Source organism: Vanellus vanellus (genome assembly GCF_965231255.1).
Source record: "Vanellus vanellus genome assembly, chromosome: 5".
NCBI lineage: Eukaryota > Metazoa > Chordata > Aves > Charadriiformes > Charadriidae > Vanellus > Vanellus vanellus.
The window spans coordinates 35361029-35376421 of record NC_138910.1 but is presented as its reverse complement, the minus strand read 5'-3'; the positions used below and the strand labels follow the sequence as shown (position 1 = coordinate 35376421).

The window sequence follows — 15393 nt, the reverse complement described above, 5'->3', positions numbered from 1 at the left end:
CAGTATCAGATACTGCATTGTAAAGAACATTTCTTTTTGTATGGAAACGAGAAAACTCAATGACTTGTTACTGAGTGCTTTAGGTACAGAAAGTACTTGTATCTAATAAAAGGACTTCCTATAGACTTAGCACAGCAAGAAAGATAAAATTCCTTAAAAATCGGAAAAGAACATTTTTTAACCCTTAACATAAGACGTATGTTGGTTTTACCCATAAACTTGGCTACTTTCAGTTAAGTTGAAGTTTCTACAGTCTGAGTAAACGACACAAAATTCCAACGTGAAGTTCAACATTCAGATCTCAGAGGCAGTCTTTCAAAAACACAAATACTAAAAATCTGTTGGAAATGGGGATGAGGAAAAGAACCTAACTTTGAGACGGCTTGAAGAATATTTTTCTGAGTAGCAGAAGTCAAACAGGAGAGAGCGGTCTCCTTTTTAGGCCTTGATGAAAACGTGATGGAAACAAACACTAAAGCTCTTGTCTTCCATCTTCAGAACCAAACTGGAATCCTGGCCATGCTAGACGAAGAATGCCTGAGACCAGGAACTGTTACTGATGACACCTTTTTAGAAAAACTGAACCAAGTCTGTGCCACCCACCAGCATTTTGAGAGCAGGATGAGCAAGTGCTCCCGGTTCCTCAACGACACCTCCTTGCCTCACAGCTGCTTCAGGATTCAGCATTACGCTGGCAAGGTACCTGCTGAAGTGAGGCGTACGCGGTGTTTGGATGGTGTTGTACCTGTGTGAAGCCTAGGTTTGGTACAGTGGGGAGGCTCTTTGTTCATTAAATGTTGTTACAGTAATGGAGGAGAATTGCTTGAGTCAAAAGTTGACCAAAAAATCCAGACCTGTCTTAATCTTTTCTGTCTTAAGCCTAAGATTCATCATTTGGGCTGGAAGGTTTTCAGAGATCGTGCTGCTCTAGTTGAAATCAAGGGCAGTACTCCTTTCAGCAAAGGAGAAAGATGTCCCGCGTGCTTTGATGGTGAACTGCTTGTGCTGCTGGGTCTCTGGAAATAAAAACGTTGTTTAGAATGACAAAAATTCACACAGATCTGAAGGCAAGATATTTTGGAAAACATGTTCTTTGTCACTGAAGTCCTTAGTCATGTTGATGAGAAAGTGGAGTTTTTGTACATTTGAGGGAACTGAGTTTATTTTGACAGCTTGTGTGTTTAAACAGATGGAAGAGAAAGCTATACAGAGGGCTTGCAAATGTATTTGCTTTTTACAACGTAAGCAGTATGAATAAATACAAGTCTGATAGTTTTTGATGTGTGATTCAGTATGACTTTTTATTAATGAAAATCAAAATCATTACATTTGTAAAAAGACGATAACTTATTTTAAAAGAATTAAAAGTAAGCATAGGCATTAAAACTGTACCTCTTGTTTGAATTTGCTGAACTGTTAGTTTCACATACTAATTAATATTTGGAAAGTGTTCTGTTTTGCTAGGATTGTTTAATATTTCCCTATTTTTTTACTTTTTCCCAATCTTACCATTTTGAATAGCTCAATAATTTGCTCACTCAAAATAGTGCTGGAAATATCATACTTTCTGCCATTGAGGCAGGTATCCATTAACTTTACATGATGTATTTGCTAAGAATATTTTGTAATTGCATATAATCTATCAGGGATTAATACTTAGAAACTTCTTTGGTTGTCCAAATTCCAAGTGAATTGGTGACTGCAAACATACTGTCTTAGCAGGGAATGGGGGTCTTTGATCGTTACTGGCATTCACTTACCCAGTAGAACAGTCCGTGAATTCCTCCTATTTTGGGAGGAATGTTGTTTTTCCATCCTCAACTGAGAACATTTTGATCTAGTCACTGGACAACAAAAGTTTGATTCTCCTTTTATGAAATACAGGCAAGTTCATATGAACAGGTTTTTGCAGTAATGGCATTTACCACACCTGTCAGAAACAGAAATGTGTACTCCAAAGAAAAATGCCACCTGAGTGCTCAGTCACTTGCTGTTGTGTAAAATATGGCTATGTCAGTATCAGTATTATTCAGTATTCTGTGTACATAGTACATATCTACACAGAACTGAGAAATCACGAAGCTGAAGAATCTGTATTACCAGCTGGATGACTTGTCAAAATTAATCAAAGTAAATTCCCTACCCTCAAAAATTAAAAAAAGCCAGTAGCAGTCTGAGATTCCAAGTTCCCCTGGATGCCTCCTGGGTCTCCAGCTGCAGGTCAGAGCTTTGCATTCATACTTGTTGTCATTGGACTGTTTTCCTGGTAAAAGTCCTTTAAAATAACAGTCCCCTGCGGACTGCGCACATAGCTACTGGCTGCTGCAATATCAAAAGGTGATATTTCATATCTTGTTTTAGTTAGGCGAATAGTGTAAGCATTAGTACTTTGAAGGGAAAGGGTATTTTTTTTGCTGTTGTGTTTCAAAAGAGAGGGAGAAAACCTTTTGTCAGCCAAAAAAAGGATTGTTTTGGAGTATTGGCAAGCAGTGGTGTATCAGAGTTATCACAGAAGAAGGGGTTTTTCTATTTCAGAAACCAGAATTGATCAGCGCAAAGAACTGTTAGCAGTGTGAAAAAATGCATCTTTCTCAGGAAGCATGTTCACAGAAATTTTATCTGACAAAGTGTCTTCCAAATGTCAAATTTAAAAGGAAAGCTGAAATGTCTTTAGTTTGTTTTGGATAGGGAGAAAGGAGGAGAAATCAATTTCTTGGTTCAATTTTGAATTGGCCTGTGTTGTAGTTCAAAACATGGTCTGATGAGACTCTTCTGTATTGTTCAGGTTATGTACCAGGTGGAAGGATTTGTTGACAAAAATAATGATCTTCTGTACCGTGACCTCTCCCAGGCCATGTGGAAGGCCAGTCACTCTCTTATTAAAGCGCTGTTCCCAGAAGGTAACCCCGCTAAGATCAATCTAAAGAGACCACCGACGGCAGGTTCACAGTTCAAGGCTTCGGTTGCTACCCTGATGAAAAATCTTCAGACAAAAAATCCAAACTACATTAGGTAAATTACCCTGTGACAAAACTTTGGTGAATTTATGTTTGGCGAAGGTAAAAAAAAAAAAAAAAAAAATTATCCAAGGTTAAACTATTGAAATCTATGGTATAAACTCGCAATAATAGTTGTTGACACGTAGAGTGCTGCAAACAAGTGTCCCTGTTTGTTTCCCTCTCCAGGTGCATCAAACCCAATGACAAAAAGGCTGCGCACGTTTTCAATGATGCCCTGGTGTGCCACCAGATCCGCTACCTTGGTCTTCTGGAGAACGTCCGGGTCAGAAGGGCAGGTTATGCGTTCAGGCAGGCGTACGAGCCTTGCCTGGAAAGGTACAAAATGCTGTGTAAGCAGACGTGGCCCCACTGGAGAGGGCCAGCCAGGTAGGAAAACATCAGTATTCTTACCTGTCCTGTTCCAATGATTGAAATCACTATCTTACACATGTTCTGATTTTTTAATTATTATTTTTTTTTAAATTTAATGAACTAATGAACAAATATTTTAAAATTAAATTAAAAACTAAGCCGGTGTGGCTCAAGTGTTTTACTTGTATGTTGTTCCTTAGTATCTTTTTGGATGAGTTCATTCACTGGAAACCTATACTTTTCAGTAGGCTAAAGATTACAGTCCTTTGGCAAAGGAGATGATTCTAGTAGTGAACTAATCTACTAATGGAAAAAAGTTTGCATGTGAGCAAGGAGAACACGTTGTTTTTAGACTATATTGCAGCCTTTACTGATATGGGCCTGAAAGAAAGGCAGAGGGAGAGACTGAGTGACTGGAGTGGAATTAAAATAAGGAGGAGGTCTGGAATGATCAGAAGGATGCTTGTCTTTAATAACCAACTTTCAAAGTGTAGGAACACCTATTTCTTTGAAGACATTCAGGAAATCTTCCTCTGTCTTTTCAAGAAAAAAACTACATAAAAATTTGTGAACAACTATGAGGTAATACCTCTTGCAAATCAATTGTATTAAATATGTAATTTTAAATTGCATATTATTCACCTGTATTTTTACAGATGAAGTCTTGGGTAGGCAAATGAGCTTCTCAATTCTTTTTACACGTGGCTACCAATAGCATGATTTGACTTTCTTTCATAATAGATTAATATCTTTAGTTACGATTTAAATCTTTAGGTTATCAAGATAATTGTGGACGTGTGGTATTGATAACAATAGCATTGTTACAGACCTCGCAAAGTTCTGTGCAATTCCTCTCTTCTGTTGACATTTATAAAATGCAGTTGGTGGAGTGTGGAGCATTAGCATTTGTCAGACTTGTCAGTCTTTGTTTCACATTTTGACGTTATTGTGAGAGCCCTTCCTTTTTTTTAAAAGTAAAATCGTTATAGATTTAAGAAGAAAAAAGAGGACATTGCTGATGATATTAAATAAAAATTGCTCTTTTTTCATCAAATTTTTCTGAATCTTTACAGTGATTATTCTTGCCTTTAGCTAAATAACCAGTGCGTAAATGAGTTAGGTTTTCAATCTTCTTATGTCAAGCACTATTTAATAATTTAAAATACGCTTTCATATACTTTCCATAAATTAATCTGTGAATATGTAAAGTAAGAAGTCTTAGAGCTGGGGGTCATGTTTGTTAAGCTCATTTACTTCTTATTAGGGCTGGAGTAGAGGTACTGTTTAATGAATTGGAAATCCCAGAAGAAGAATTTTCATTTGGTAGATCAAAGATATTCATCCGCAACCCAAGAACGGTAAGTGAAAAATGTCTTCCCCTGCAAAATCAAGCCATCTTTCATGAGGATAGCCTGTTACAAACTGCATAATTCACTAGCTGGTTACTACAGATTTCTCCAGGTACAGTGCTTTGATATATTGCTGTGGAATATAGCATTAAAAAGGGCACTTTTTAATGTTAGACCCATTAAAATTGGTGTGAATCAAGACTACAATAGCTGTGAGCCTGAAATTAATGTCATTTTCATGCACTGACTTGTGGCAACGTATTTGCCACAAACCCTGTTGAGGTATCTGCCCACAGCTCTGAAGATGAATAAACCAAAAGGTCTGAAGGGGGACTTGAATAAAGGAGAGATTTCTCTTATAATAGCTGTGCTTATGGGTTTTTTGGTCTTTTCTCTCCTACCATTTTTCTTCCAACGTCTAACAAAACCCTAAAACCACCACACCCAGCTCTTCAAACTAGAAGATCTGAGAAAGCAGCGGTTGGAAGACTTGGCTACTCTAATTGAGAAGATTTATAGAGGTTGGAAGTGCCGCACACGCTTCTTGTTAATGAAAAAAAGCCAGATTGTGATTGCTTCCTGGTACAGGAGATATGCAGTAAGATAATATCCTTACTAAATGGGGGGTTCTTTTTGTTTAATATGTTTTTGCATATAACCTTGATATGATATTTCACATAACCCTCATATGATATTTTTCCTTGATGTGTATGGAGAACTGTTGAAAGAATTCAGTTTTATGCTAGTATTTAAGTACTGAAAATGTGACTAAAAGAAAATTTAGACTGCTATTAAGTATTTACTTTGTGCTTAAATAATTCAAAAGCTCACCAGAGCCTTGTAGCGCTGGGACAGCAGGATTTTGTGGCCCAGCTGGGAGTGCTCCCAAAACCTATGGTTAATGTGTAAAAAATGTTCGGTAATATACATGTGCAACTCTATGGAATTCAGGCATTCCTAAGGCTTTTTTGTATTTTTGCCTTATTTGGAACCTTTGCATTTGAAGCTCAAGAATGCTGCTTGGGAGGATCCCAGGGATTTATTTTAATTATAGCTCATAAGACTTGTAGTTCAGTAGTTGTTATTAATACAATTCTGAGACTGTTTCAGATCCGTTTGTAAACTGGGTATTCTGTGTCATGAACTGAACAGTCCTGTTATATGACTCTCATGTATTTTCATCAGTTAGTAAATAACATTGACTTATATGATTTAAGATTAGTGTTTTTAAGTTTAAAAACAATTCTTAAACATCTCAGCTGCATTTTGTTATTGTGTTCGTATCGGGAAGCTTGATAAAATATGTGATGTGGAAAGAAAGCATCTTCTTAAACTGCAAGTTGCAGAATTGACAGTCGCTGTTTTTCAGTTGACAGGCACTTCTGTTTATCACCTTGAAAGCCAGTAGTGTTTGGATAATTAGAGAGAAGTATGGATAATTTGGAAAAAAGTATCAATAAATGCTTTTTCACTGTAAAAACTCTTCTCTCAACTTCTGTGATTGAATGCACCATTCCTACTAACAGCAGCATTACAGAATTGCATTGTGCCCATATGGCTTCATTATGATTTCATACAATCTTAATGATTTAAAAATGGAGTTACCACAGCTAGATTAGCACAACTTTTAATATAAAGAAATGAAAACAAATATGTGACCAAATTCACATCATTGTGAATTTCTTAACTGTAGCCCTTTATTGGTTCACTGGTGAAACATGGCAGGAATTGTCTTTGAATGCAGGATGAAGTCATAGCAAGACGCTCAGAATTACATACTGGTGGCGATAGAGATATTTCCTGTTCTCCTAACCCAACATGACTGTTAGGCACTGTGATTTGAAAGGTTTCATAAGGAATGTGTGTCCCTTCCATGAACAAAGCTTTTTGACAACAACTTGTCCTGGAGGCTTGGCTAAGGATACTCGTCTGTCTGTTCCTTCAAAGGCATGGCAGACATCAGTCATGGCATGATTGTGCCCTTGATGTGGCCTAGAGGGGACTCTGTCTAGCTCGCTCATAGAGATGTTCACTGTAATTGAGTGGGCTGAGTGTGAAGTCTAAAAGCCATGTTGCAAAATCTATCAACTGTTGTTCGCTTAGTGTTATACTGACCACTGGCCTACTGAAGAACTGAGCTTTTTAGAAGGAGAGTGCTCAGCCGTCCAGGAAGTTTATTGTTCAAACTGGCATACTTGGATAATATTCCAGCATGTCATTCAGGAATCCATGGGGGTTTTTTCCTATTCCTAAGTTATCATCAGCATTTGGTATTATAAAGGGACTATGGGTAATAGGAACAGCACAAGCCTTATATAAAGGTGGTAAAAAGCTTAGCCAACAGACCTGAGCATTTGTGATAGTTTTTATGCTACTCTGTTGGTGGGAAAGACAAATAAAGCTGTTACTGTTAGTATTTAATCCATGTCACTCTTGTGCTGCTGACCATGAACTTAGTGTTTCTGTAAACAGAGAGTGACATTGTCCATGCAGCATTGTTTCCCCTCGAGTTGAACACAGAATCTGCGCTCTGATCTGCTTGGTCAAAATTTGTTCACTTTTTACATTTAGTGCTTGTATCCTTAATCATGTTTTCAAATGTTAGTAATGAAAGTTTTATTATAGAATATTTTACAGTTGCAATATTCTCTTCTAAGCATCACATATTTATTTCCAATACAGCAACAAAAGAAGTATCAGAAGATAAAGAGTTCGGCTATTATAGTACAGTCCTACATCAGAGGATGGAAGGTGAGTTTCCTGTTACTGTGGTTATATCTGCATGGTGAGGAGAGGAGCAGGTCAGAAAACATATTTCAAGGGCACTGAGCCTCCTGACTTTCATACCTTCTGTCCATTGAGCTCTGGCTGTGCCATAGCTGTTGTTAAACACTCTTGTTTGCTGTAGAAGAGGTGAGTTTGGGATATCTGCTTGTAGCCTGGGCTCTAAATCCCTGCAAACGGTGCAAGTGGAAGGCTGGGACCACGTTAAACTACTGGGTTATTCTTGAGGTGTCTTCTGCCCCTAATAAACACTTCATATTTATTATTTTGTTCAAATTAGTTAAAAATATCCTTTCAGGCTAACTACTGATGTGCTGTCTTTTCCCATAAGTGTTATTTGAAGAAAACTGGGTAAAAGCATCATCTCATCTTGAGTTTTATGTTTGTCATTGGAGAACATGCTCTTTTGCAGTAGCACTGCCATGGATAAAAGCCTGGTGTGACAGCAGCCTTAAGTGTGACCTAAAGCCAGGAGATTTACTTGTGATTTATTCTTTACTGCAGTTTAAGTGGGTAAGACATAATGTGTGGAGGAAAAGTATTGTTGCCATTGTACAGACAGATATCTCAGGTGATGCTGCAAATCTGGGAGAAAACTAAAAATTGAACTAAGATCCCCTGAACTGCCAGTCCCAAGATCTCACTTGTGCACAGAATCCTCCCTGGAAGAACAAATGTTAGGCTGCGTAGCATTTATGGATCTATTTGCTTAGGGATTTGGAGGCATTGTGTTTTGGTTTTGCCTAGATTTACAGGTTGCAGTGCCTTAGTTTAAAATAATTAAGAAATTATAGTTAGTTATTTGAATAAAGTAATGTCTTCAATCATTTACAGGCTAGGAAACTTCTTCGGGAACTTAAGCATCAGAAGCGTTGTAATGAGGCTGCCACAATAATTGCTGCTTATTGGCATGGTACCCAGGTAAGAAAATGGCAACAAATTGTGCGCATAATTGTCTCTACATAGAATCAAGAAGGCCCTTCAGGGTAAAGTTATCTGTGAATATTTTCAGTGGCTTAAACTACTGATTTTTATGTTTCTCTTTGCTGCTAACATGTTTTAGCTGGTGCAGTCTGGGAAGCTGGGACACGCTTTAATATTTGCTGTTTGTAGTGAATGGTTTCTTTCTTTCTTTCCTGCACCATTGGGAACTTGCAGTAACCTTTTCTTTCCTAAGCTTTTCTATATCCCATTTTCAAATGCATCACAGGCACGAAGGGAACTGAGACGGCTGAAGGAGGAGGCTAGAAATAAACATGCTATTGCTGTTATTTGGGCTTACTGGCTTGGATATAAGGTACTTCATGCACATATCACATGCCCCCCTTCATTACCCAACAATATCAACATTTAATCAGTAGTAAATAGTGAGAATTAATGACTAATACAGTTGACTTCAAAATAATAGAGCATGATCATCGATTCCTTCCATTTCCATTCATGCCACACTTAATAAATCTGACAACATTCTGTATGTCAGTTTTTTGTAGAGTAGGAAATTCTTTGCATGGCAACCAAGTAGTGATTTGCACTAACAAGCCATTAGACTAGATTAAAAATGACTAGACTATAGTGTTCTCAAATTAGGAAACTCATTAACTACATGTAAATATGCAAAGCATGGTTTGTGGGGGGAGAGAAGGTTGGGGTTTCTTGGTGTGTTCCCCCCCCCGACAAGTGCTTTCAGTGACACTATTAGTGATCCACTAAGAGATTTTCACTGGGCTGTATATGCTGTACCCTGGACAGTCTTAATTTACAAGTTCAAACCAACACTATTAAGCTTTACTACGTTTTGGTTTAATTGATTCTCTGGCTGTGATTTGAACCAGTTAAGAAAATTTCAGTAAGTACAATTAAAGCATGGTTTTATGACCTGATCTTTTAGCAGAAAATGATGTTAGTTTGCAATTCTAAACTTACAGCCCTAGAAAAATCCCAGGAATTCCAGCATCAGCTGTTTGTTTTCAGAAGCAAAGTCCCACTGAAAGATTCTTGCTAATCCCCAGCCTGCAGTTGTGGGTTATGTGAACATTTGAAATGCTGTTCACTAGAGGTCAAAAATTTAGTGGTTTCAATTAATAAATTCGTAACTTAGTTGAAAACTACATTCAGTAAACACATTAAGTTTAAAACGTCTTCCAGTTATTATTTAGGTTGGAGGGGGGTGGAGGGTGTTGTCAGAACACCTTGCCAGCTAGATGGAGAAATTTGCTCAAATTACATCTGGAGTATAATGCTGAGTTTGACCTTTGCTATTCTGACATAAATCTATTAGATTTCTACTGAAATGGCAGCCTTGGGAATCCAAACAAACATGTACAGTATTTCCCTCATACTTGAGAGACTTTGCATCTTTTCAGTTCTAGCTTGATATTTAGGTAGCTATGCAATTTGACAGACACAGTTTCCTCTATGTTTAAGTGCAATACATTGATAATTTATTTTATTTTTAACCAGAGTTCTTTTCACCCTCGAAATTGCTCCATACTGCAGAAGTTTAATGTACTTTCCTAGTTTTTAAAGGTTTTTAAGATGTTCTTTAGAATTAAGAAGGACACATCCAGAAAGCAATGTATTAGTGTTAACTGTGTTAGAGCTCCTCATTTAAATATTTAGTAGATTTGGTTAATTTTAGCATGTTTTAGTAGTTATTTTTATCAATTCGCTCACAGGAATTTCATGTAAAATTGCCTCCTTATTCCTTAAATAAAATTATCTAAATATAATAATATATATAACTCTAAAGATAATAATCTAAATTGATTGAAGATTAGAAAAAGAATTACCATATCTGATAAAAGATAAAACTTGTTATTGGTGTGATGTTTTATCTTTTCCCAGGGGAATATTTTAAAAAAAAAGCTTCTGAAAGTTATCTTTGGCAATCACTTGCTTTACCAAAAAAAAAAAAAAAAGCTATAGACCTCAAGTACTCAGTTTCCTTCCTTTTCACAAGACAGACTAATACTTAGCTTTGCAGAGCCCTTGTTTTTACAGTGCTGTATAGTAGCTGCTTTTATGCCAAGCAGATGAGTGAAAACATATTCTTTATGAGAGCCTACATCTAATGCAAATTAACCTTTCTAGCTACATCAGAAAAGCGTAAATGGCACAGGCTGGAACTGCTGTTGCACGAGTCTGTTTGACAACATGTAACTTGACAACTGCAAATATATCGCTAGAGCTCCTGATCCTATAATACTGGAACTCTTTGTTTTACTTGACTTTTATCATCAGATAACTGAATAACAAATGTACTGGTATCTCTGAAAATGTGAGATTCTGTTAAGTTGCCCACACATTCCTTTGTGTTTAGAATACTTTGCAAATTGCTTTCCTAAAACGGGAGTGGCTGATAAAATTAGGCAGGTGCCTATCTCTTTGTATGTGAGGAAGGCACTAGGTTTGGGGAGTTTATCCCTTCATTCCAGAAAGACAGACATAATTTACCAGGCTGGAGATTTTTTTTTTTTTTTAAAGTACATCAAGATCAAAACATAAAAATAACCTCCAGAACAAAAGCCCTCCGTACAGTGCTGGTAATTCATCATGACATACATAGTTTCGGAGCTGATTCTGTTCTGACCAGGCACTTGCCAGTGGAAGAAATGACTAGACAGTGAGATTTTAGTAAGTCTTGATTTTCATACGCATCATTTTGACCATGCAACTGCAGGCAAAGTTCTCCATTAGAATCAAGTTACGAGGTACTTACCACTGATTGCGAGGTCTGCACAAAAGAGAAGATGGAGACACTGATAGCGAATACTGGGGACGACAAAATTCTTATCTGTACATGCCCCTTAAGCAACAGTGGAGGCTTTTTGCCTCCCTATAAGGCTTCATACCGATTCTCACAGACATGCTGGGTTTTAAAGGTTAAACGCTGTTCTTTCATCTTTCCATATCTTGATTGTAAGTTGGCTGTTCTGTTTGGGAGAAGCCTTTTCCTGGTCGTTGTGCTACCTGCATCGGGCTGTCTCTTTTGTTCACTATCTAAACCTTTTAGGCTCGAAGGGAATTGAAACGCTTGAAGGAGGAGGCTAGGCGTAAGCATGCTGTTGCAGTCATTTGGGCTTACTGGCTTGGACTGAAGGTACTTTCTCAAACACTCCCGTCTGTCAACGTGAACTCAATAAAGCGTGGCATCTTACTAACACTTAATAAACAAGCAGTTGCGTGGGCTCACTAGTAGGGATGATTTTTACACGGAATTACATTGCTTAATTTTGTCATGGGCTTTCACGATTCATCAGCTGAAAACGCCTCATTTACAGCAATATTTAGGCATCGAGCGTTTTTTGTCGTATCAGGAATTCAAGTTTTCAAGTTAAAGACAAATGTTAGATTAAGGGGACCCTATTATGGTTGTTAACTTCAAAACCTGACCTACGTTGGCAAAGATCCTACCCAGAAAGATTACAAGTGTGTATTTTCTTATTGTAACCTCTGCTTGTTTGAATGGGAAGTAGGATGGAGCTGTTTGACTCTCACTGCTGCTCAGGTTAGACCCCTGACCTAAGTGTCGAGGGCATGGTGTAAAGCTAATAATAATGTCCTGTCGCTTCCAGCAAGCCTTTTTAGGGCATGCCATTGCATGCAGTTACCTATGGCTTGTGGCAGCCATGAATTCCCAGAAAAACGGAGACATACAAGAGTCTTCCAGGTTTTGTCCCTTGCTTTCAAGGACTGGTTGGCAAAAGAAAACACACTTGTAATCTGGAAAAATGTAGTTCTGTTCTGTAAATTGACTATGAAAATGGCATCTTGAGGTGTTTCGGGTCTGTTCCCAAATGATTTATGTCATACAGTTTTCAAACATAGCTTTACAGATGCAGTTCCGAAGAACTGTGGAAATCTAAATCAGTTTTGTTTGGCTGGGGGTCACTTTTGCTAATAGGGATGTTGCAGACTACAGAAGTCTAAAAGGCAACAATTTCTTGATAATGCAGAGTAAAGTCCAGCTGTCATGTTCTCATTCTAACAATGACGAAATGGGAAAAATAGTTACAAAACATATAATTATATATAATATGTATATAATGTATATGAAAAAATCCCTTACAATACATGCATGGAAACCAGAGCTGGAAATACAAAGGAGCCATTTTAAGAAGTTGTTCTGCAGATCAGAATCACACTTACGGTACTACTGCCAAAGTGGGTCTGTTTTTATGATTTTTAAACGAGAATATGTCCCTTGTGAGAACTCAGAGGCTGTTTTATATCAAACAGCGTCATTTAAATGAAAACTGATGAATCCAAAACCTTTAAGGCACATTACAGCAGGAATATGTTTCTGCCTGCCTGTGGTGTGGTTTTTCAATGTATTTTTGAAATAGTGTAAGCAGCAATGCTGTCTCACCTGGAACACGCAGATTTTTCTGAATAAGAACATAAGCTGTAGTTCCAATGTACCACTGTTACCACAGGCAATTCTCATTTGTCTGATGGCAAAGTATTTTTACCCATGACATATGGAGGTGAAGATTTAAAGTTGATACAAGTGATCAAGATTAAACAATTAATTCTTGAGTCTTTTTTTTGATTGTATGATAAGTAGATTTTAATAGCATTTGTGGTACTTTCCAGATTTAGGCTTTTCTGGAATGGCTTGCATTTCTCAGTGCTTGCTTTGCAGCTTCCCTGCAGCGCCAATGGGATGTGTGGGTGTATATTAGTCCCTTTGTTCCAAATTAATTTGCACACCTTGCAGCTCACAAAGAATAATATAAGGCAACTTCATTAAAGAGAGTTTATGAGAACATGGTGAGATTTGGGATAATTGTGGTTGGAGTGGCTTTGAGTGTGTTAATTTCCATCCCTCAATAATAAATGAAGGATGTACACTAATTATTAAGCGCTAAACCTTACAGAAAATCAGTGAATAAGAACTCTAATAATTTTTCTTATGAAGTGAGGAAAAAAAAATTATATACTGTATTTGCATAGAATGAAGACAGCTGAATGCTGTCAGATTTGTTGATGCATCTTAATGTGTAATTAAGCAAACCCCATTTATCTGTGGGGGTTTTTTAATCCCAGAATGGTGACAGATTCTTGCTTTCAAAATGCTGGTTTATCTTAAAATGCGTGACTCTCAGTATGGGGCAGAAGGTGTGCCAGGGTAAGCCAAGCGAGCTTTTTCTTATAAGTTGATGTAGGTTTTTCCTCCATGGGTTTCCCTTTATTTTCTGGTTACAGTGAACTCAGCAACACATAGCAAGTTAGCTAAAACCACTAAATTTGCTCTGGGGTAAATTATGCAAAGCCACGATGTTTTCCCTGGTTTTTGCTCAAAACTTTTAACAGGTGTGGTGCAGGCTGTGCCAAAGTTTGGGGAAAAAAAAAAAAAACCAATTAGGGGGTGTTTCAGCTAACTTGATGGGAGCATGGGCTTCAAATAAAACTGCAAACCGGTTGTGCGCTCTCTCAGATTGGGTTTTCTGAGGGGGGGAATTTAGATTTTATGCTAATTAGCACGGATAGAAATACCAAGGGTAAAACAAGTACTCTGAAAGTTGCATTTACAAGGATGTATAAAAAATCAGTATCACCTGCAAAAGTGGTTCTCAATGATGACTACTTGATTTTTTTATATATTTTTAAAAATAAATTTTAGGAGCAATTATCAAGCTTACTGACATTAAGCAACCCTTGTGTTGATTCTCTGCTCTTATCAAGCAGCAAAATTTTATTTTCCTTCTGGAAGGAAGACTGCTTGTATTAAAAGAGTTTTTTCATGCATAAGCCTGCTGTGGAAAAAAAATCCCTTTTTTATCAGAGAAAACTGTGTATTAAGAATCTTAAAGGAGAAAAATCGGAAACAGTTCGTCAGTTAAGTAGGTAATTAACATCAGTTCAGTGTCACTTCAGACACAATAAAATATGTATCACTGACTATACCACTCTTTTTTCAATCCAACTTTACGCAAAAGCCTATGAAAAAAGACTCATGCTGTGAAATCAACAATATTTGAATAGCTTGCCTTTTCAGACAAAAGCATTTAGAATTCTCTGTTAAATTTGCAAATGACTGTACTCAGGTCATCCGAGGTAACTTTCTGACCTCTTGGTCCATGGTCTGGTTCACATATTTTAAGTGTACCCAGTTAGTGTTCCTATTTCAGGAACACTTTGCATGTTTGTATGCTTTTTAGTATTTCCTGTCATAGAGCTTTATAAAAAAAAAAAAGTACCTGTGCAAACAAATTCATTCTTTGTATTCACTTTGAGGGCTTGTTTCACTTTTCAGGTCCGTAGAGAGTACAGGAAATTCTTCAGAGCCAATGCTGGGAGAAAAATTTATGAATTTACCCTTCAGAGACTTGTATGTATATATCCGTACAAAGCTCCTGTACATTTTCTGTGTTTTAAATTTTTGTTTTCTAGCAAAAGTAACAGCTGTATTATGGCCTTGATGGTCTTTTTAAGGAAATGTCCAAGCTAAGCATATGGGAAATTGACAACTTAAATATTCTGATATTGTAAAAAAAGGACAGTTGTAGTGTTTTGAAGGTGTGGGAGTGGTACTAACTAAGCATTAGCCACATTTGGATAATAGCTACATCTGCATTTCTAGATATACCTGACTTTAGATGCATGTTCAGGTTTATGAAAGCTGAGACTTGCAGTTTGGTAACTGTGCTTTTAATCACAGAGCATCTGCTTTTCCTTGCTTATTTCAATAACTCTGGTATCTGAACATTAATAAAACATCTTGCTTCAATTTCATCACAGATGCAAAAATACTTCCTGGAAATGAAGAATAAGATGCCTTCTTTATCACCAATAGATAAAAACTGGCCAGTGAGACCTTACCTTTTCTTGGATTCAACTCACAAGGAACTAAAGAGGATTTTCCATTTGTGGAGGGTAGGACATAT

The 15393-nt window shown here is 37.2% G+C and overlaps 1 protein-coding gene across 1 annotated transcript in view; it reads left to right on the top strand.

Annotated features, from left to right (window-relative positions):
* Positions 1-15393, top strand: part of MYO1B (myosin IB) — a gene marked incomplete at its 5' end in the record, with an annotated part of 100237 nt that overhangs the window by 71215 nt on the left and 13629 nt on the right. The window contains 11 exons of the mRNA XM_082484504.1: positions 499-699; positions 2786-3012; positions 3186-3386; positions 4636-4729; positions 5169-5318; positions 7403-7471; positions 8339-8425; positions 8715-8801; positions 11517-11603; positions 14763-14837; positions 15248-15382. Coding sequence (XP_082340630.1) covers positions 499-699; positions 2786-3012; positions 3186-3386; positions 4636-4729; positions 5169-5318; positions 7403-7471; positions 8339-8425; positions 8715-8801; positions 11517-11603; positions 14763-14837; positions 15248-15382 — 1413 coding nt within the window. The remainder of the gene's footprint in view (positions 1-498; positions 700-2785; positions 3013-3185; positions 3387-4635; positions 4730-5168; positions 5319-7402; positions 7472-8338; positions 8426-8714; positions 8802-11516; positions 11604-14762; positions 14838-15247; positions 15383-15393) is intronic.